This window comes from Myxine glutinosa, chromosome 13 (assembly GCF_964187855.1).
Source record: "Myxine glutinosa chromosome 13, kmMyxGlut1.1, whole genome shotgun sequence".
NCBI classification, from domain to species: Eukaryota; Metazoa; Chordata; class Myxini; order Myxiniformes; family Myxinidae; genus Myxine; species Myxine glutinosa.
Window position 1 is genome coordinate 8930390 of NC_136273.1, and position 22993 is coordinate 8953382.

The following is a 22993-nucleotide window of genomic DNA, read 5'->3' on the forward strand; positions in this document are numbered from 1 at the left end:
CATTATTGCTTTGTTTGAACTAGTATATAGCTTGTTCACCCTGTGACCTCCACCCATTATTGCATTGTTTGAGCTTGTATATAGCTTGTTCACCCTGTGACCTCCACCCATTATTGCATTGTTTGAGCTTGTATATAGCTTGTTCACCCTGTGACCTCCACCCATTATTGCTTTGTTTGAGCTTGTATATAGCTTGTTCACCCTGTGACCTCCACCCATTATTGCATTGTTTGAGGTTGTATATAGCTTGTTCACCCTGTGACCTCCACCCATTATTGCTTTGTTTGAGCTTGTATATAGCTTGTTCACCCTGTGACCTGCACCCATTATTGCTTTGTTTGAGGTTGTATATAGCTTGTTTACCCTGTGACCTCCACCCATTATTGCTTTGTTTGAGCTTGTATATAGCTTGTTCACCCTGTGACCTCCACCCATTTTTGCTTTGTTTGAGCTTGTATATAGCTTGTTCGCCCTGTGACCTCCACCCATTATTGCTTTGTTTGAGCTTGTATATAGCTTGTTCACCCTGTGACCTCCACCCATTATTGCATTGTTTGAGCTAGTATATCGCTTGTTCACCCTGTGACCTCCACCCATTATTGCTTTGTTTGAGCTTGTATATAGCTTGTTCACCCTGTGACCTCCACCCATTATTGCTTTGTTTGAGCTAGTATATTGCTTGTTCACCCTGTGACCTCCACCCATTATTGCATTGTTTGAGCTTGTATATAGCTTGTTCACCCTGTGACCTCCACCCATTATTGCATTGTTTGAGCTTGTATATAGCTTGTTCACCCTGTGATCTCCACCCATTATTGCTTTGTTTGAGCTTGTATATAGCTTGTTCACCCTGTGACCTCCACCCATTATTTCATTGTTTGAGCTTGTATATAGCTTGTTCACCCTGTGACCTCCACCCATTTTTGCTTTGTTTGAGGTTGTATATAGCTTGTTCACCCTGTGACCTCTACCCATTATTGCTTTGTTTGAGCTTGTATATAGCTTGTTCACCCTATGACCTGCACCCATTATTGCTTTGTTTGAGCTTGTATATAGCTTGTTCACCCTGTGACCTCCACCCATTATTGCATTGTTTGAGCTTGTATATAGCTTGTTCACCCTGTGACCTCCACCCATTATTGCTTTGTTTGAGCTAGTATATAGCTTGTTCACCCTGTGACCTCCACCCATTATTGCATTGTTTGAGCTTGTATATAGCTTGTTCACCCTGTGACCTCCACCCATTTTTGCTTTGTTTGAGCTTGTATATAGCTTGTTCACCCTGTGACCTCCACCCATTATTGCTTTGTTTGAGCTTGTATATAGCTTGTTCACCCTGTGACCTCCACCCATTATTGCATTGTTTGAGGTTGTATATAGCTTGTTCACCCTGTGACCTGCACCCATTATTGCTTTGTTTGAGGTTGTATATAGCTTGTTTACCCTGTGACCTCCACCCATTTTTGCTTTGTTTGAGCTTGTATATAGCTTGTTCACCCTGTGACCTCCACCCATTATTGCTTTGTTTGAGCTTGTATATAGCTTGTTCACCCTGTGACCTCCACCCATTATTGCATTGTTTGAGCTAGTATATAGCTTGTTCACCCTGTGACCTCCACCCATTATTGCTTTGTTTGAGCTTGTATATAGCTTGTTCACCCTGTGACCTCCACCCATTTTTCTTTGTTTGAGCTTGTATATAGCTTGTTCACCCTGTGACCTCCACCCATTATTGCATTGTTTGAGGTTGTATATAGCTTGTTCACCCTGTGACCTCCACCCATTATTGCTTTGTTTGAGCTTGTATATAGCTTGTTCACCCTGTCACCTCCACCCATTATTGCATTGTTTGAGCTTGTATATAGCTTGTTCACCCTGTCACCTCCACCCATTTTTGCATTGTTTGAGGTTGTATATAGCTTGTTCACCCTGTGACCTCCACCCATTATTGCTTTGTTTGAGCTTGTATATAACTTGTTCACCCTGTGACCTCCACCCATTATTGCATTGTTTGAGCTTGTATATAGCTTGTTCACACTGTGACCTCCACCCATTATTGCATTGTTTGAGGTTGTATATAGCTTGTTCACCCTGTGACCTCCACCCATTATTGCATTGTTTGAGCTTGTATATAGCTTGTTCACCCTGTCACCTCCACCCATTATTGCATTGTTTGAGCTTGTATATAGCTTGTTCACCCTGTGACCTCCACCCATTATTGCATTGTTTGAGCTTGTATATCGCTTGTTCACCCTGTGACCTCCACCCATTATTGCTTTGTTTGAGCTTGTATATAGCTTGTTCACCCTGTGACCTCCACCCATTATGGCATTGTTTGAGGTTGTATATAGCTTGTTCACCCTGTGACCTCCACCCATTATTGCTTTGTTTGAGCTTGTATATAGCTTGTTCACCCTGTGACCTCCACCCATTATTGCTTTGTTTGAGCTTGTATATAGCTTGTTCACCCTGTCACCTCCACCCATTATTGCATTGTTTGAGCTTGTATATAGCTTGTTCACCCTGTCACCTCCACCCATTATTGCATTGTTTGAGCTTGTATATAGCTTGTTCACCCTGTCACCTCCACCCATTATTGCATTGTTTGAGCTTGTATATAGCTTGTTCACCCTGTCACCTCCACCCATTATTGCTTTGTTTGAGCTTGTCTAGAGTGTTCAGCCTGTTGTTGAAACACCGGGATGACAGTTTTTAGCTGGGTTGGGATCTGCGCCCGGCTATACGTCTCGGAGGCGAGTGTGCGTACTTGTCGGCAATCCTGCCAGCTCTTTGTGTTGCAATCATCACCGTTTTTCTACTGTACTACATCTCACATCGACTGTAGTACAAGCTGTTCACCAACAATCCTCATATTCCAGATTTCTTTGGCAGAGGAATGTCACGTGTTGGTGAGCTATTCCGAATAGCGAAAACGTTCCCCTCACTGAGTGTTTGTTATATCTGCAACCCTTCTGCCCACTGTATGCCTCCTCCGATTGGTGTGACAGATACTCATGTGACAGGGTATTTCCTAATTCCCACAATGTGTGTTTTTGATGCAGGATGATGAGTAAATCCCAAAATTTCAATAATCGTGTTCAATACTTTAATTCTTAGCCCATTCAACAATATGACTCTCATTTTGGTGAGTAGTCTATTTGGCTGTGCAGAAAGTCAAACAATTGAAACATACATCTTTGCTCATCACCATGATAGTGTCAGTCAGGTTCACTATGTCAATAAATTATACTTCGTTCAAAATCATGGTAGATTAGCAAACCTATACATTTTTGGAAAGGTTATAGCATAAGGAAACTAAAAATCAATGTTTACATTTGGAGAGATACCTGTATGGCGGCCATTTTGGATTTTCAAAATGGCCACTGTAAAATACATATTTTGTTCTATTTCTGCCTCTAATTACCCTAAAAACTTTTAAAAATATACTAAACCTATATTTTCAGGGACAAGGAATCCAATGAAAGTATCAAATTAGTGCTATGGGGAATGGTAAGACACGAATCAAAGGTTTTGAATTGCAAAATACTGTCTTTATATTCGCGATAAGTTGCATAATCAAATACATGTTATCATTTTGTACAGGCAGTTAATAACATCAAAATGTGTCACAATAATTCATATCACCAAACATACACAGGCAGTCAGCAAAATCATATATACACATGCAGTCAGTATAACTTCACATCTACACGGGCAGTCAATGACAAAATATACACAGGCAGTCAATGGCATCAAACATACACGATTACAGAATATGCCATTTAGAGTTCGTCATCACCGTCCTGTGTGTCGTATCCGACAATATAGTCCGCATCGTTTTCACAGTCCGTTCCACACAAGCAAAGGTCGGTCAAATTGATTGGCAAATCGAATTGGTCGAATGGTCGATCGAATCGAATTCGATGAATCGAATTGAATCGAATCGATCGAATTGGTCGAATGGTCGATCGAAGCGATTGGTCGAATGGTCGAATGGAATTGGTCGATTGGTCGAATTGGTCGAATGGAATTGGTCGGAATTGGCAAATGTAAACATTGATTTTCAGATTTTCCATGTAATAACGTTTCCAAAAATGTATAGGTTTGCTAATCTACCATGATTTTGAACGAAAAAACATAGTGAACCTGACTATGTGTTTCATTTATTTTTGGTGAAGGACGGGATCTTGTGACATGATACAACATCCTCTCCTGCGAGATCAAATGATATGTTTATTTTTTTTATAATCTCTCCAGAAATTGTGGATGCACTGTACGAGTGTACGTACACTGAGATTGTTGTCCTGTTTGTCGTGTTTTAGGACACAGTTTAATAAGAAGGATGCTACGAAGAAGTTGTGTCATGAAATAAAATGTTTATCGAAGAAGGAAGAGGCCCTGGACGTGCTGCTTAAATATCAACGACCTCAGCTCACCTGGCTCATGAAGAACAAGTATTACCAAAGATATCCTTCACTGAACAACGCAAACCAATGCACAACATTAATTAATTACTTCATTTCTTCAACATTTCATTCACACTGAATGACACGTTTTCCCAAATTGTGCAGGTTTTTAAAAATTATTATTATTTATTTTTTTGTATACAAGATTGAGGCTCGTGCATGAGCTAAATATTGTAATTATTGTTGTAATTGTAATTAATGATTATAAATTAATGAAAATTGTAATTAATGTAAACTAAAAATTGTAAAAATCGTGTAAGAGCTAATTACTGTTGTTGTTATTGTTATTGTTGTTGTTATTGTGGTGATGGTGGTGGTGGCAGCTACTCACACATTACCATAGCATTTGTTGGGCTTTTCATTCAGCTTTCATTTTCTGAGTTTCATTTCCAGAGACTGAAACCATCATCATCTAATACAATCTAAACAGGGGAAACCGCAAAATGAAGCAGACGTTTCTTCAGATGGTACATTAAGCTGGCCTTCTCTGAAATGTGAATAGACAATCCATGTTATCAGTCGTAATAATTCTATAGAGACTGTGTCTTTGGAGTTTCAAAAGTTTCCAAGCTGAGGGAGTTTGTTCCAGAGGTGGGAGAAAAGAGGAATGAAAGAGTGAAGGTGAGCAGAGAGTCTTGATTTTGGCAGTTTCACCATAAAGAGGGTTGCTGGCAGATGTGCGACCTGAAGGAATATTTGGAGGACAGAGCACAGACAGAGCTCGGGGAGCAAGGCCGGAGAGGAGTCGATAGAAGACAGAAAGACCGCCAACCTGCCTGCGGTGAGTGAGTGAAAGGCCCTCGGAGTTAGCTTCATCGCAGGAGATTCCAATGATTCTGAAAGCTTTGGTGTAAACAGCGTGAAGCCGAGCTTGGGGGAGAGCAGTATTCTACCCCAGAGGGGAGAGCAGTATTCTACCCCAGAGGGGAGAGCAGTATTCTACCCCAGAGGGGAGAGCAGTATTCTACCCCAGAGGGGAGAGCAGTATTCTACCCCAGAGGGGAGAGCAGTATTCTACCCCCAGAGGGGAGAGCAGTATTCTACCCCAGAGGGGAGAGCAGTATTCTACCCCAGAGGGGAGAGCAGTATTCTACCCCAGAGGGGAGAGCAGTATTCTACCCCAGAGGGGAGAGCAGTATTCTACCCCAGAGGGGAGAGCAGTATTCTAACCCAGAGGGGAGAGCAGTATTCTACCCCAGAGGGGAGAGCAGTATTCCATTGAGCTGCGGATGAAAGCCTCGTATGTGGTGAGGAGCTCAGGTGTGCCAAGGAAGGACTTCGCACGACGGAGGATGCCCAGTCGGCGACTGGCTTTGCAGGCCAGCTTGGAAATGTGGTTTTCCCATGAAAGATCATGGCAGATAGTGAGACCCAAAAGCTTCAGTGACAGAACTTCTTGGAGAGGATTGTTGAGAAAGTAGATGGGAGGGTTGTCCAGTCGGTCTTTTCGGAGAGACATCGTAAGAGTGTGAGATTTGTCAGAATTGAAAGACATGTTCCACTTGTTTGCCCAGTCTGTGATTTTGTCCAGGTCTGCAGAGAGCGAGGAGGCTGCAGACTGCCGATCTGAGGGATGAGGAATGGAGCGGCAGAGAGTAGTCATCAGCAAAGAGATAGAGAGGATTTTCCAGAGAGTCGGAGAGATAATTGATGAAGACCAGAAAAAGCACAGGGCCCAGAACACTGCCTTGGGGAACTCCAGCCTGAACAGGAAGAGGAGATGAGAGAAACCCATTCAGGGGGGCCACACGTTGACTACGACCAGAAAGGAAGTCCGCAAGCCTTCCGTGGAGGTTTCCATGGAGACCATACGAGGAGAGTTTGGTGAGCAGGGCAGGGTGCCAACTAACTTCTCCTGTATATTTGTCGGTACCTGTGTATACGTGTGTGTACCTGTGTATACCTGTATGTGTGTACTGTGTTTTTCCATATCTGTTCAAACAACCTTATTTTTTCTGCTTTGCAAAGGTGTGAAGCCATTTTGGGTGTTACTGTTCTGGTATTTTAATGAGTTTCCTCCAATGGCATTCTCATTAAAAGCAAACATCCCATCCACTCGCGCACGACAGTAGTTCTGCTGTCAAAGCCATTTTCCTTCTTCCCCAGTTCAACTGGCAGGAAGGAGCCGTGTACATTGCCTGAAACCCGCTCTTAAATTGCTTTCTAATTGTGGTGCTTCCCTTCCCTGATGGCACTCTCGCCATCTCAGATACTGTCACGAGTTACATTTTGATGTGTGTCAAGTGCGTGTATATTTTAACCTTCAGTTTTGTCATTCATTTTGGATCCATGTGCTATGCTTGAGACAGTAAGGATAAGGGAATAAAGTGCAATCGCATTTTGATGAGGCAAACTTTACAAACACAGCAATGATGGAAATTCCACATATTTACTGCACTCCTTTTGTTATTGCTTGCACATTTGCCTTGATTCCATCAGCACACTGGCATATGTGACTTATGGAGACCTATTGCACCTGTGGGATCAGACTAGCTTTACGGTGATAGCCATTCGTTCTCCACCAAACACCTGCCTTGAGGTTTACGACTCGCATTGCCTAACGGTAAGAATCCCACTAACGTCCACCAGGTGTGAGTGAACCTAGATCAGTACCTTGAACATTGTCAGATAAACTTTAGCATTTCTTTCTAATGAGTATTTTTTTTTTTTGCAGCAATTCCACATGATGCTAAGGAGTAAGGAAGGACCAATACACGCCTTACTTTGTACAGATGGTGATTTGGGAGATGACCAATCTCAAGAGGCCGAAAGGCTTTTTGACATCGGCAAGCCCGTGGCAGCTTTGGAAAGCAGAGGTGGACACGTTTGTTATCTATTCTCAAATATTCCTATTAATATTCACTCCAAATTTTTTAACTACGGATTTGTTGTAATTTTTTGTGTGCGTGGCCTTGTTTAAAAAAAAAAAAAAAACCTTTTCTTTAGGTTTCTACCATTTGAATATTGTGCCATGTCAATGATATTTATCATGTGCAGCGAAAAGGGCGGTTGAGCAATTGGTTTCCTTCTCTCCTGTCTGGCCTTCTGTTTACAAACGTCAGCGTATGATGGAGGAACAACTTAATTTCAATTGAATGTTATATTTTGAACAAAAATCAGAACATGAATTAGAAAACGAACCCGTAGTTTAACAGTACTTTGGCTCTGAATCTTCATCTGTGGTTGCTCATACAGGAGAGAGATCATTTTTTTACTCTGCCTGCCTGGCAAGGAAACAAAATCATTCCAAACAGGAGACTTACTGTTTTGAAGGACATTATGAAGGACACAAACAACAGGCACGAAACAACTAATATACTGTGTTGATGTTGCTCGTGTTGGTGTTGTTGTATACGGTCATGTGAAAAACTAAGTACACCCCATGTAAAGTTTTGACTTTTTCAACATATTTCAACATACAGCTATTTGATCTTCATTTCAACAATATTGATAGATAAAGGTGATATAATATAACAAATATCATGAAACATTTACATTTTGTAGTCCATTGTATAATTTAAATAAACATAAATGCAAATTTCGCATGTGGAAAAGGTAAGTACACCCTTGGCTCTAATAGGTGGTATTGCCCCCTTTGGCAGAAACAACCTCAAGTAGGCGTTTCTTATAACTGTCTACCAGTCTCTGACATCGACTGGGAGAAATTTTTGCCCACTCCTCCATGCAGAATTATTTCAGCTGTGCGATGTTTGAGGGGTTTCTTGCATGCACAGCTCGTTTCAAATCCCCCCACAACATCTCGATGGGATTTAGATCCGGGCTTTGACTTGGCCATTCCAGAACCCTCCATTTCTTTCTTTTCAGCCATTCCTTGGTGGATTTACTGGTATGTTTAGGGTCATTGTCTTGTTGCAAGGTCCACCTTCGGTTGAGCTTCAACTTTCCGACAGATGGCCTCACATTATCTTCAAGCACCCTCTGGTACAATGAAGAATTCATAGTGATTCTATGATGGTGAGCTGCCCAGGCCCTGAGCAAAGCTGCCCCAAACCAAAATATTTCCACCACCATGCTTTACAGTTGGTATCAGGTTCTTGTGGTCAAATGCTGTCTTTGGTTTTCACCAAACATGTCTTCTGGTACTTTGGCCAAATAGCTCTACCTTTGACTCGTCTGTCCAGAGCACATTGTTCCAGAAGTGCTGGTCTTTGCCTCGGTGTTCATTGGCAAACTTTAGTCTTGCCCTGATGTTCTTTCTGGACAGCAAAGGTTTCGTCCTGGCACGCCTCCCATGTGGATCAAATTTGTGCAGCCTCTTTCTAATGGTAGACTCATGCACTTTGACATCAACAGTGGCAAGAGCTACCTGTAGGTCCCGTGATGACATTCTGGGGTTCTTAGAGACTTCTTTCAGCATCTTGCGGTCTGCTCTCGGGTTGAACTTGCTGGGGCGGCCTGGCCTGAACAAGTTGGCAGTTGTTGGAATCTTCTCCACTTGTAGATGATCTTCCGGACAGTCGAATGATTGATTTCAAATTGTTTGGAGATCTTTTTAAATCCCTTCCCAGACTCGTCGGCATCTATAACCTTCTTTCTGAAGGCCTCAGAGAGCTCTTTTGATCTCGGCATGGTGACGCCGCACACTTCAACAACAAAGAGCAAACCAAACTAAATGTCTGAGGTTTAAATAAGACAGGTTCCTCCAAGATCCTCTCTTACGATGTTCTAATCATTTGCACCTGAGCTGGTGCACCTGATTCTAATTTTAGGTATTTGAAGTAGTGATAAATATGGGGGTGTACTTACTTTTTCCACATGCGAAATTTGCATTTATGTTTATTTAAATTATACAATGGACTACAAAATGTCAGTTTCATGATATTTGTTATATTATATCACCTTTATCTGTCAATATTGTTGAAATGAAGATCAAATAGCTGTATGTTGAAATATGTTGAAAAAGTCAAAACTTTACATGGGGTGTACTTACTTTTCCACGTGACTGTAGCTCCGGACAGTTCTCTCAAACAAGCCTGCGGCACGGAGACAGCCGATCGAACTCGCAGGACCGACCCAGAGATGCCCCACATCCAGGATGGTGTACCCCCACCATCACAAAGTCAGGGCCAGAGAGTTAGAGAGAGAGAGAGAAATTGAAAGAAACTAAGAAAAGAGACATGAGGCCAGTCCATGAGGACCGATCAGCACTCTGACCGTGATCGCGCTGCCCTGACGAATCCAGGCAGCAGGGAAGAATGGGGAAGATTTTGCCCCTGACTTGCATTGGCTCCTGACATTTAGTAGTACTTGGACAAAATATTACAGCATATTATGTCATCTCAACCAATCAAATTTACCGCTCATAGACCCCGCCCATGTCCTTGTTTCTCAAGACTGTGCAGGGGGAGGTATTCTATGAACTCTCTAGTTTGACAAATGTTTTCATTTCAATTTTTTTTAAATTTACGAAGCATAGTATGATTTTATTGATTCATTTAATTAGTCCGTGGGCTGAGTGGGGTTTACATGCACCCCCCCCCCCCCCACAACTTATCTTCCCGGGTATGTCCATGTACCCCCCACCCTAGGGGTTAGGAAAAACCATGTTAACAGAAAAAAAACTCATTCCCAAGGTAACTCCCACGCATATTTTGATGTTACCTCCCCCTGTGTCAGTGATTTCCGAAAATTAGGGGTAGGCGAAATTCGAATGGCCATAACTTTTTACCTAGTCATCCTATGGTTGCATATGACCCCTCAAAATGTTTGTCCTGGGACACTCTTTACAATGATATGTGTTATATGCAAATGAGGTCACCAGAGGTCAAACTATGAGGGAATGAGTTTTTTTTCTGTTAACATGGTTTTCCTAACCCCTAGGGTGGGGGGTACATGGACATACCCGGGAAGTTAAGTTGTGGGGGGGTGGGGGGGGGTGCATATAAACCCTACTCAGTCCACGGACTTAATGGTATTCATCATCATTATACAGTGTTCTTCATTAGCATCTAAATCTCTATAACTGTGTGTAGACTGAGTTATATGCCTTTCTTTGATGATGAAGTGAAAATGAAGTTATTAGAAACTTAATTTACTTTTTTTTGCCACAGCCAGCATTTCATATCGTGAAGATTATACCAGTTAATCAGAAACGCCACTAATATGTATTTTGTGTTATCACTATGGCAGTGAAATTGAACCAAAATTACTCTTGTATTTTCTTGGTGTGCCATAAAATGACGTCCCATCATGGGGTGCGGTTGAAGTCATTCCAAGGCAAATCAACCAGTGATGTTCTCAACCTCCTCTGAATTTGATGAAATTTGACTGGATATTTTGAAATATGAGATGTAGCATGTAGGTGAAATATGAGAACATTGCAACCTGTGGGTTTTTTAATTTTTGTACACGATGTCAAGGCTCATGGAAGAGCATTTTATATATAGATACTTTATTCACACAAAGATGAAAAGTTATTCCTCACCATCTACCATTTGCTGTAGCTTCTCCCCTTCCCTCTATTATTTTTAGCTCACCTGGAACGAAGTTCATGGGAGCTTATGCGATGGCGCGTCGTCAGTCCGTCTGTAAACACTTGCAACTTCTTCCCCGAAACCGCTGAAGGGATTGTGACCAAACTTGGCACAAATGATATTTGTTGTGTTGCGACTAAAATTTGTTCACGGCATTAAAAAAATCGGGGTCTAAGGGGGTTTACCGGGGTCAAAGTGGATCCAGGTTTGACCCCCCCTCCCCCCCCCCCCCCCCCCCACCACCAAAATAAGTATTTGCTTTCTTCCCAGAAACTGCACACACTAATTAGATGAAACTTCACCACAACCTTCATCACCCGTGATGTACCGAAGTTTGTCCAAGGCATTATAAAAATTAAGTTCTGACGAGGTATATGGGGTTGAGGGAGTAGGGGACAGGGTTGCCCCCCAAAATAGCTATTTTTTGGGTTTGTTTGTTTAAAGTCTTATGATTATGTTATTATGATTCTACATGCTGCCCTGTCTTCTAGCAAGCATTGAAATTGGTTTAAAACACCTTTAGTCAGTGTAGTGTACTGTGTATTCTACCAGGTGAGCGCCCAGGGGTATTTATTGCCCCTATGTTTGTATATCATGTCGAGGTGTTCCGAACGCTTCTCTATGGTTGCGCTTGTCATTTGAATATTAGAATATCTATATACAGTAGCACAAGCGTAATAAGTGATATGACTAACCCCGAATAATGCAGGAAAAGGTTATCGCTGTATGGCTGGGAAAATGATTTGCTTTTTCAGGTGCCTGATGATACTTCTCTGCTGTCTCCACACTCTTTATTCCCACGGCCTGTCACGATTAGTAACCCAGTTGTTTTTACCTCTTGACATTTACTGGTAGATTCATAGCCCCAACTCTGATTCTTGCCTTACCTTTCGATTGCCTGTGATAAGATTTCTTTATTATTTTTGCAGGGACTAGCAATACTCTGGGCACCTTGGTTGTAGAACAGCTCTTTTCAAAAACAATATGACAATTGCAAAAGCACCAATGTTGTTTGGAATGTGTTCAAGTTATTTATGATCAATGTCTCATAGTCATAAAATAATTCTCAGAGGAATGTAAGTGAAAACGCTTGACCTTTGCCTTGAGATAATTCGATTTTTCATAACCATTTAAATGGAAACAGGTGCAAGTGGAGACAGTTTGTCCATCATGTAAATTCCATATAAACATGACACCCCAGAATTCCTAATTGATTGCATGTCATGCTAATTCCACAGTTAACCACAAGCAGGGAATTTGTCCATAGGCTAGCCTGGTGTTGGGCTAGCGGCTAGGGTGCCAGCTTAGGATCCTAGGATCCTGGGTTCGAATCCCGGTCGATCGCTGAATTAACGCCAGGGGGGTTGACTCAGCCTGTCATACCTTCCGAGGTCGGCTAATTGAGTACCAGTTCACTGGTAATTCCCTGTTTGTCGTAAAAAGGTGACAAAAAGGGTTGGCGGCAGGAAGGGCATCCGGCCGTAAAACATTGATTCAAAAAGGGGACCAAAAAAACAACAACAACCACGGTCCCCGAAAAAGGCCAACCCCCGCTTGCGGGGAAAAATGGCCTCTCAAGGTGGTTTTTTTTTTTTTATAGAGCAGACTTATGCAGTCTTTTCAAAAGATCCCATGAGAACTATCACATCCACAACCAAAATGTAAATGAATGTAGAATGAAGAACTTGTCTTGGTGTGAAGGCTTGTGTCGATCTGCATCTGCAGACAGGTAGAATAATGGATGAAATCAACGGGCGTTGATTGAGGTATGCTAACTGCCGTGGAAAGCAAGGAGAAGCTGACGTTTTGGGTGTTAACCCCTCTTTTGCCCCAACGAAGGGTTAATGCTTGAAATGTCAGCTTCTCCTTGCTTCCGACTGTGGTTAGCATACCTCAATCGATGTACTAAACCTCACCTGAAGGGTTAGATTTAGCTTGGTCTGCTCCCTAACGGCTCGGTCTTCAGTGATACAACACCCATACTGGCATCACCAGGAAGTTATTACCTGCAGTAAAATCTAACCCCATCAAGAATGAAACCCACACGAGACAGGCCCAGTGGTTCTGGTTCCAGTGTCGCAATGATGCATCTCGGCCGGCAGCCAGGTCCCTCTCAGGGTCCCAATTGTGCTGTTTCATGATGACACCTGGGGGTGATCAGCTGCTATTAGTCCAATAATAGACTCCACTCTTTTTACTTGCGACGTGTCGTGTCACAGATCTTCAAGAGCTCTTGTTGGGGGTTCGATTTTTATAATGTGCACCCTTTGATTGGACAACTGCCAGACCCCATCCACATTTGTCACTTGACTCCACCCACCATGGCACCCAGACAAAATAATATGGCTGCCATCTTAGTTTTCTGGTGGGCCTAAGACATCAGGCCTGTAGGACTCTGCTAATTATACACTGCCCGGGTTTGTTGCGTCAGATTTCCATTGGCATTGTTTGGGTTGAGTGTTACTCCTGATGAGGGACCCCGAAAAATCTAACCAATGTCGAATAAAAAGTATTAGTAAAGTTTAAACAAGCCCGACCACATGCACAGTATTCACCTCCCTAAAAATTGGCGTTTCATCATTTTTGAACAGTCCCAAATTGGGATTAAACAATCCGTGAGGAATCGGCTCATTCTGATATAACCGTGAGGAGAGTGACATGGATGAGAGGTGTCGAGTTAATTTTTTAATAGCGCATCAAATGTGTTTCCCAATCATGCTGTTCATCTTTTAAGAGTGCTTTAAATGCATGTTTCCCAATCTGCTCGTTTCCGTATTTTGTCGCAGGTTGTGACCACAGTGCGGCCATTCTTGTTTCATTTTGCATAGATGTTTGTGATACAAACACCCCTTTTTTGATCCATGGTCCGCCATTTTATCTTCAAAACACACCATTTCTCTGTGAAAATGGAGACATGGATGTGTACCCGATTTTGTATGAGAGTTATTGAATTATGATGCCTGTAATTACACACATAACATTGCACTTCGCCAGTTGCACAATATATTGCTGATTTTGAATGCCGGTCTTGAATTTATAGTGAACATGTTTATCTGCAGCAGCTATGACTGTAACTGGAGGTTCAGTTTTGCAGACAATCTCCTGAGGCTTATACTCAAGGATGTCAGCTGGGACTAGCCACATCCATATACCACAACGCATTGATTCCATAACAGTAACTTATACTAATATGTGCGTAACTTAGTACGCACTTATTCTTAGTAACCCAATCGGAACTGAGTATGTATATGATGAATATATCTTCAGCACTGATTCGCTGTTCTAGCACATGATGTGATCATTTGTGCAGAAATGTACAGACTGAATGTCTCCCTTTGTGTCCTTGTCTGGCTTCTTAAAGGACAAATTAAGCTGTGTGTTGGCAGCACTTGATGAAAGATGCAAAGAAGCAGCACAAAGATGCAGAAAATCTCCCTCCATGTTATGAAACAAATCATTTGATGGGAAAACAGATCCGATTTCTTACCTCTGCCCAATGAAGGTGGAAGGAAATGTTTTCCTGCAGGTGTTTGATTTTGTTTATTTGTTAGCAGGGTATCTCAAAAATTTGACGGATTTGGACCAAACTTGCTGGATTGATAGCTTATGGGGCAAGGACCAAGTGATTAAATGGTGGTGAAGATCGGGATCTTAAAAAAGAAAGAAGGGGAAACAGCCGCTGATGCCAATCTCACCATCATGGATGATGCACATTGTTTTTCATCATGGATGAAAAGACAAATTGAATAGTTTTATCAAGTTTCCTTTGCTAAATGACAAAATTATGCCTAGAGAGAACCAAGAAAAGTTGCCCGATTTAGGCATGTAACACACGTAACAAATTTCTGTTACACACGTAACGCAACGTTCCAGTGATTTCAAGCGTTTAATATTCTAAACATTGAAAACTTATTAGCTCATAAGCTTTAGTGATTAACAAATAATTTTAAAATATCATATTTTATAATAGTAACTGACACACTTCACAGAACATTTGACAGCTTTGAAAAACAATTCGAAACAGGCTTATCATCTGATTGAAACACATGTAACACACTAAAATGCGATGGCTCATAAAATTATTGGTAGACAGGTCTAATTTTCTGACATTAATTTGGAGGATAGTTAATGAGGATTATAAATAATGCAAAATTGTTCATGATAGTTACTTTAACAACCCTAAATATTCAAGTTTATACCTGAAAATTGAGTTTTAAGTGTAACATGCGTAACATGGAATTGCCTATACTAGGACGTGCCCGTACGTGGGTGCCCCGTTCCTTGCCAAAAAAAAAAAAAAAATGTCTTCGCCCATGCATGCATGGGCGTGCCCATGGGCCCATGGGCGTGCCCGTAAGTGCGTGATGTGACCGTACAATGAATGTATCGTCCCGACGCCGCAGCTCGGATGGCGCTGCAGTTAATCGGGCCTGTATCGGCAGAGTTATTATAAACGTGTACTACAATCGATCGTACCTTACAGCGTCTGCTCGCCACGTTCAGCATCAGTACGTCGTCACTATGACTATCCGTAAGTCCGGAAGTGACGTCCTCATTTGACTGTCCGGAAGGTCGCATATCGCAGTTACGATGAATCGCAAATTAGTTTTAATTAGTTTTAAAACATAGTTTAACGCCAACATAGTTTGCCAACGTGAAATAAATGAATACGCTCTCAAATGTGCCGTCCGAGGCAGAGTCTGTTCGCCACGTTCGGCACACGTGATAGCTCGCTGCTCTCTGATTGGTTGAATCGTTTTTTGGACATAGCTCGGTAACTACTTCTCCGATTAATATGAAACCTTGAAAAGGCACATCCTCAGGTCCCCAGCAATATACCTGGCAAGTTTAAAGTATATCGGACCCGTGGTTGTCGAGAAACAGCGGTCACAGACACACAGACATACACACAGACATACAGAGATTACTGGAATTATAGATAGATGGGGGACGGGAAGAAGAGACAGACAGGGAATCCTACTATACTCACGATTCTGGTTGATGCTAATTGGGGTTTACAAACACTTGTGCTGCACCCTCATTAGAATACAACTCCTGAATAATTAACCTCCGTCATTTTCATAACAATATACTGTATATATATATAGTTGTTTTTTATTATGAAGTTATTGCACTTTTCCAGCAGGTGTTGTGACTCGGCCTTTTTGCTCTCATCCAGTGTGCACAGTCTGACTGAGGAAACATCTACTTTTGAAGAGATGCAGCAAGCCTGACCACCAAGAGGCCTGGGTATAATCTCGCAAGCGTACATCTTCGTGTACATCTGTCATATCCAACCTCAGCAACGCTGCCTCATATTCCAATGTTGTATTTGTGATTTTTGATCAGTCTTTGAGTGCAAAATGCCTGCTTGTGATATTTTTAAATCAGCTATGTTGTCTTAATTTTTTATATACAGTAAATCTCACATTCTCCACTAACTGGGAGATAATGGGGGATTTATTGTAAAAAAAAAAAATTTCCCCCTGTTCATGTGACACTTGCTCTGGGAATGCAATGGTTAGAACAGCATCAAAAAGGTAATGGCATCATGGTGAGTGTAACCTACATATGGAATACACTCGCAATGTTCCAGACTAATTGCATTAAATCAAAGACAGCACTGAACAATTAATCAGCCAAAGGGATATCCCGTTAAAGTGGAATGAATTTGAAGTTAAGTCAACACGATATCCTTGTGTGCTTTGCTCAAGTTGTTTTTATTTATTAGTCTTCCAAGGCTGTATCCTGGAAGCCCATTCTTCTTGCTCAGGTGTTTACATTGTGCTTATAACACCATATTTTGTGATGACAGTTCTTTTTTCTCGAAGACCACGACACGGATGAACGTTGTTGTTACAAGTCCTGTAGATCTCGCGCTTGTCGTCCAGCAAAGCTGGTCCTGGGCCTTCATGGATTCCCATTTTATTTCCAATGAATTCAAAGATCTTCATAACTGGAGAACAGCTTGCTCCAAAACATAACATCATCGTCCTTCAACGGCATTGATGGATTGGGGAAGGTGTGGTGGAAGTTTTTTTTTTTTTTTTTTGTATACAAAATTTTGAAGTTTGAGAAGAAGTATCGTTAAAGTAAAATGGCCAGCTTGAACCAATCAAAATTTACCATTTTTCATCACCGGGATGTTGATGGATCTTGATGGTGGGGAATTGGTGTGTATAATTTATAGCGACGATGCTGTAAACATTTGTGATGATATTCTTTCTTCGCAACAAAGAAAAACAACTTTTCATATGTTTATAGTAATGCAGGTTTCGAAAATTGCAAAATTTAAGGTGTCTCATGGTTCCTTCTTTCAATTCGACCCGTTACTGTTTGGAAGTCTTGATAAGATTTTTTTTTTTTTTTTACAAGATCGAGGCTCGTGTGAGAGCTGACATTAATCACAAAAAACAAACTGACACATAAAACATATGATCAAGGGAGTGGGAGACGAGAAGCACACAAGTACAACAGTAGAGAACAGGGACATCGGGAGATCTGTGGGAGGGAGAGGGCTTGGGGGGAGGAGGTATGGGAAGGGGCGGGGATGCTATAACTCCAGTTTTTATATCGATGCCTTGTTCGCTGGAATTAGGGAAGGAAATCGCAGGTTTAAAGTGAAGTTTGAGATTTAGAGAGCAGATGAACGAACACCTTTTCAGGAGAGCAAAGCTAATGAAAAGATCTTTGCACAAAAGAAGCAATGTTTGTTTACGAGTCTGCTCGGCGTTAATATTCCAAAACAACGCATTTTTTTTATCACGATACAACACCAGTAATTGGGCAAGTGTGGACGAAGGTTCGTTAGGTAAAATTTCCAGCTCACTTCATCTCCTAACCAAAAGGTCAGAGTGAGTTCTATTGAATGGTCTTTGTGACTCGACAGATGATTTCTGAGATCATCGACGTTGCCACAAAGCAGGAAACATGAATCGTCTCTGCTGTAATTTGTGCAACAGCAGACGTTTAAGAAAAAAAAAATTTGTTAACCTTGTACAGAGATATTCATAAGTATGATGTTTATATAATTATGTTTGAAAAAAAGTTTTGTTGAATTTGTTTTGCTGTATACTCGTAATGAGTATAATTATCTTGTTTTGTGGAAGTTTAACACGGTTGGTCGTAAGGTTGCAGGAACTGTCTCGTCTTGGTGAATGCGTGATGCATCGAGTCATGAAGGAGGGTCCATCGGAAGCAACGTGTTTGGAAAACGATTTAATGGCGTGCTTGCTGTGTGCAAATGACACCACGGATGTAACACTTTTTATTGCGAACTCCGGTACAAACATGCACAACGTCTTGATACGATTGCCGTCGCCTCCACCACTCATGGTCGACAGAGTTTTTCGCGAATCCACGTAAGTAGCACAAGATTATCAATGCAGTTACAAGATGAGCAGAAAAGATGGAAAGCGTTACAGCACATGCAATGTATATGTTTATATATATTTTTGTTTGTTTGTTTGTTTTGTATTGCACTTCTCTTGATCCCGCCTCATTCTGTGCATGCACTGGTGAACACTTTTTGAGATAATAAAAACATATAATTACACAATTCCTTATCTCATCCTTTTAATCACAATCTTTTGTCATTTGTGGAACCTCTCTGCACGTGAGTAAGTTAACATGCAACCTTGTACAATCTAAAACAATGGCTAAGACTCTCTAAACACAGTATTTCCTATTATATTGCTTTTGCTTTCTTTTCAACAAGCAAGGCAGTCGTAAAATCTCCACGAATGTCTTTGTGATCCCTGCTGGGTTTTCATGATGCCGACTGTGCACTGGTTCTTCTTCTTTAACTAATCTCCCAAACTTCTTCTTCTTTAACTAATTGGTGCAGATGAAAGTGTCGAACACTGATTCTCATGCTCTTGCTCTCTCTCTCTCTCTCTCTCTCTCTCTCTCTCTCTCTCTCTCTCTCTCTCTCTCGCTCTCTCGCTCTCTCTCCCTCTCTCGCTCGCTCTCGCTCTCGCTCTCTCTCTCTCTCGCTCTCTCGCTCTCTCTCCCTCTCTCGCTCTCTCGCTCTCTCTCCCTCTCTCGCTCTCTCTCTCTCTCTCTCTCGCTCTCTCTCTCTCTCTCTCTCTCGCTCTCGCTCTCTCTCCCTCTCTCGCTCTCTCTCCCTCTCTTGCTCTCTCGTCGCTCTCGCTCTCTCTCCCTCTCGCTCTCTCTCCCTCTCGCTCTCTCTCTCTCTCTCTCTCTCTCTCTCTCTCGCTCTCTCTCGCTCTCTCTCCCTCTCTCGCTCTCTCTCCCTCTCTTGCTCTCTCGCTCTCTCGCTCTCTCTCGCTCTCGCTCTCTCTCCCTCTCGCTCTCTCTCTCTCTCTCTCTTTCGCTCTCTCTCTCTCTCTCTCGCTCTCTCTCTCTCTCTCTCTCTCTCGCTCTCTCTCTCTCTCTCGCTCTCTCTCTCGCTCTCGCTCTCGCTCTCTCTCTCTCCTTTAAGCCTGTTTTCAACTGCTACAGGAATGTGTTGAACATAACTGCAAATTGCACAATCTTGAAATAAGCACATGCCACAAAACCCCAGTAAAAGGGTTCCAATTGCAAAGCATTGTATTACACATCATAATTTAACAACGGCAAACCACTTTAAGCCTTTTAGAGATTTCCCCCAAACTTGAGCATGGTGAATTGAAGAAGGCAGCATCCGAGCGTGTTTCAAACATGACACTTCGGCCTCGTGCATTTTGCGAACACCCATACCCTCGTACACCCTGTACAAAGTCAGACATTTGACACATTTCTCAGACTCCATAGATACAGTGGGATTGTTTTTTTTTTATCAGAACGGGTGTCACTGTGGCAGACCGCCTGTGCATGCAAGATTGAAATAAGACCATTCACAAAATGCACGGACACAGCACACGTCACAGACATCTTCACACTGCACATGGTCCAGACAGTTTTGTCATTTAAAAATTTGTGGTAACATCACCAACATTTTCTTGCACTGCAGAAATCATTTGAGGCACCGATTATACATCTTTTTGTTTTTTTGATATTTTGCAAAAAGGTTCAATTGAAATTACAACAAATGAAATAAAACACGTGGACCGGACAAGAGGGCAAAAAGGCATGTGACTATGCACACCTGTTCTTACCTGGCCTGTCAAATGTATAAGAAAAACATCTTATTGAAGGGCAGCAGTGAAAAAACGTATGATTACTATTTTATTTATTTACTGTTTTTTGGGGGATTTTTTAAAACAGCAAAACACTATTTTCTGCCCCTCTCTCCCCCTCTTCACATGTGAAGGTGGATCAGACTCGGCAACGGTTGCTCGAGTGAGATGTGCATGGAAGAAGTTTCGGGAACTGAGTGGCGTGCTGATGATGAGGGGAGGGTCGTTGAAGCTGAAGGGAAAGGTGTATGCTGCATGTGTGAGAAGTGTTATGATTTATGGGAGAGAGACATGGGTCATGAATGTAGAGCAGCAACGAAGGTTGGAAAGGGTGGAAATGCGAATGGGTCGATGGATGTGCGGAGTATCGTTGAGAGAGAGGAAGACAAGTGATGAATTGCGAAAGATGATGGGAATAGAGCCTGTGATGGATTCTGTGAAGAGACACAGGTTGAGATGGTTTGGTCATGTGTTGAGGAAGGATGAAAGTGACTAGTTGAGAAGAGTGATGGAAATGAATGTAGAAGGAAGTAGAGGACAGGGAAGTAGAAGACTTGGCTAAATATGGTGGAAGAAGAAATGCGGGCAAGGTGGTTAACAAGGGGAGATGCAGAAAATAGGGCAAAATGGAGAAGATTGTCATGGGACCCGCAAGGCTAACCCCCGCTCTAGCAGGGAAAATGGCCCTAAAATGCCTGTTGTTGTTTGTTGTCCCCCCCCCCCCCCACCTCTTCACATGCCCCATGTATGTCTTGCAAAATTTCTTGAACTCTTGCATACAAAACTTGTCCATGATGGGTCTCACAGACCTGGAGTGTGACACTAAACCCACAGCTCCCAAAACCTTTTATTTATTTGTTTGTTTTTGTACGGCCAACTATTTCGGCATCTCACACTGAAGTAACAGCACAATGGAAGGGTCGCTCCGGGCAGCCTCCTTAAACTCCTCGAGCGATATGAGATCATCATTGTCCTTGTCCATCTTGCCAAATATCTTATCGACGCGCTGCTCAGGCGTGAGGCCATCTTCGTTCATTTTCATCATTATCACTGTTCCCACCATCTTGTAGATTGCCTTTGGGAAGGTTGCATGGAGACAAAGAAAGACTAATAACCCTCATGTATTAATTCATAGTCGTACCTTTTGCACATGTTTGTGTTGTCTTTAGTGCCAATTTTTTCCTAAGGGGATGTTTTTGCCACAATTTCTTTTTAAAATAGAGAATTATACATCCTTTAAGTCATGAAATTTCTGTCTCAGCTGCAATTTCCTAACATTATTTTTTTAAACCTTTGGAACAATAACTTGTCTTAATTCATGGGGTCAAGAGTTTACATTTGAAAAAGCTGTGAAGTCCTAACTTCAATCTTTAATGCAGGCTTTGATGGGCCTAATGTCGTCTGGCATCAAGGTTCCTTGTAAGGAAACTCATACCATATATACATTTTCCATTAATTTCATCAACATTTGTGGTCTTCGAATCTTTCCTCTGTTGAACATCATCTAGCAAGTACCTCTCCTAATATCTTGCTTCTCTCAGAAACCCAATTGTCATATGATGTTCTTGTTAACTCCTTTAACATTTCAAACTTACAACCGTCACTCACGAATCCGCTTCAAAGGAGGAGTCTGTATCTACTCCAACATCAGCACGCCTGCTGTGTAGGCCTTGTGGACCTCAAATTGATGTCATCTAGCTTACGATTTGTCTCCCGACCATCACCATTTTCTGTTTCATTTACTGCTCTCCCAATTCTACAAACTCTATAGCTTTATTTGACTACCTTAATTCCTGCCATGAGGCCATGACATCAGAACACCCGCAAGCAGAATTCCTCTATTTAGGAGACTTTAATGTACACCACAGGGAGTGGTTGAAATCTTCCCACACGGATGTTGGGGGAGTTGAAGCTCTTACATTTTCCTTTCCCAATGATTTGGAACAAGTAATCACTCACCCTACCCATATCCCAGATCATCGTGACCACTCTTCCAATACTTTGGATTTGTTCTTCACCTCCAACCCATTGCGTTACACCTGCACAATTTCACCTCCAATTGGTTCTTCTGAGCACAATATTGTGAACATCACTTTACTTACCACCACTCCTTCTCCTCCAACTGCTCTGAATAAACGCCAGTATTGGCATTTCAATAGCACTGACTGGACCAGTTTACAAAACTTATTTTCTGACTTTCCTTGGAAAGACGACTGCCTCACCTCGGCCGATGCCTCTATCTCTGCTGAACGTAGAGCTGAAGTTATTGTTGCAGGAATGGAGGCTTATATCCCCTTCTCTTTCAAGTCTATCTCTCTTACCAACGCTTGGTTCAATCATTCCTGCTCTGCAGCCATTCGTGCAAGGGATGAGGCATATCAGACATGGAAAAACTCTTCTTCCTCCGACTCACATTCAGCGTTCATATCTGCCAGAAATCATTTCAAGCATGTTATACGTGAGGCGAAGCATTCCTTTATCCAAAAGAATTGTGATCTCGCATCTTCTTCCACTAATAGATCTTTCTGGTCCTTAGCTAAAAGTATCTCCAACAATTTCTGTCGCTCTACCTTTCCTTCGCTTTTCTGTTCCGGTGATACTATCGCTGTCTCTCCGACTGATAAAGCAACTCTTTTTGGTTCTCTTTTCTCCTCTAATTGCACACTGGATGACTCGAACATTCATCTCCCTCTGAAGCACCCCTTACCAATCCTGCACCCCTCCCTATAATCTCTTTCCATGCAGTCAAAAAGTACTCCTCTCTCTGGACACAAGCAAGACGTACTGACAAGATGCCATTCGTTCTCGTTTCTTGAAGGAGTGTGCTTCAGAACTTGTACCCGTGCTTGCTCGTCTGTTTCGTTTTTGTTTAAAAACCCAAACTTTTCCTCTTTCCTGGAAACACGCCTTG

At 42.1% G+C, this 22993-nt stretch overlaps 2 protein-coding genes across 3 annotated transcripts in view; one reads left to right on the forward strand and one right to left on the reverse strand.

Annotated features, from left to right (window-relative positions):
* Window positions 1-18518, forward strand: part of LOC137438561 (transcription factor E2F3-like) — a 158930-nt gene extending 140412 nt beyond the window's left edge. For both annotated transcript variants that reach the window (XM_068133707.2, XM_078767043.1), the window contains 4 exons: window positions 4323-4466; window positions 6909-7029; window positions 7141-7282; window positions 16140-18518. In XM_068133707.2, coding sequence (XP_067989808.2) covers window positions 4323-4466; window positions 6909-7029; window positions 7141-7282; window positions 16140-16153 — 421 coding nt within the window. In that variant the 3' untranslated portion in view covers window positions 16154-18518. The remainder of the gene's footprint in view (window positions 1-4322; window positions 4467-6908; window positions 7030-7140; window positions 7283-16139) is intronic.
* A 2348-nt stretch (window positions 18519-20866) lies between these two features.
* Window positions 20867-22993, reverse strand: part of LOC137438563 (visinin-like protein 1) — a 41707-nt gene continuing 39580 nt past the window's right edge. Inside the window, exon 3 of the mRNA XM_068133708.2 lies at window positions 20867-21157. Within this exon, the coding sequence (XP_067989809.1) occupies window positions 20960-21157 (198 nt within the window). The 3' untranslated portion in view covers window positions 20867-20959. The remainder of the gene's footprint in view (window positions 21158-22993) is intronic.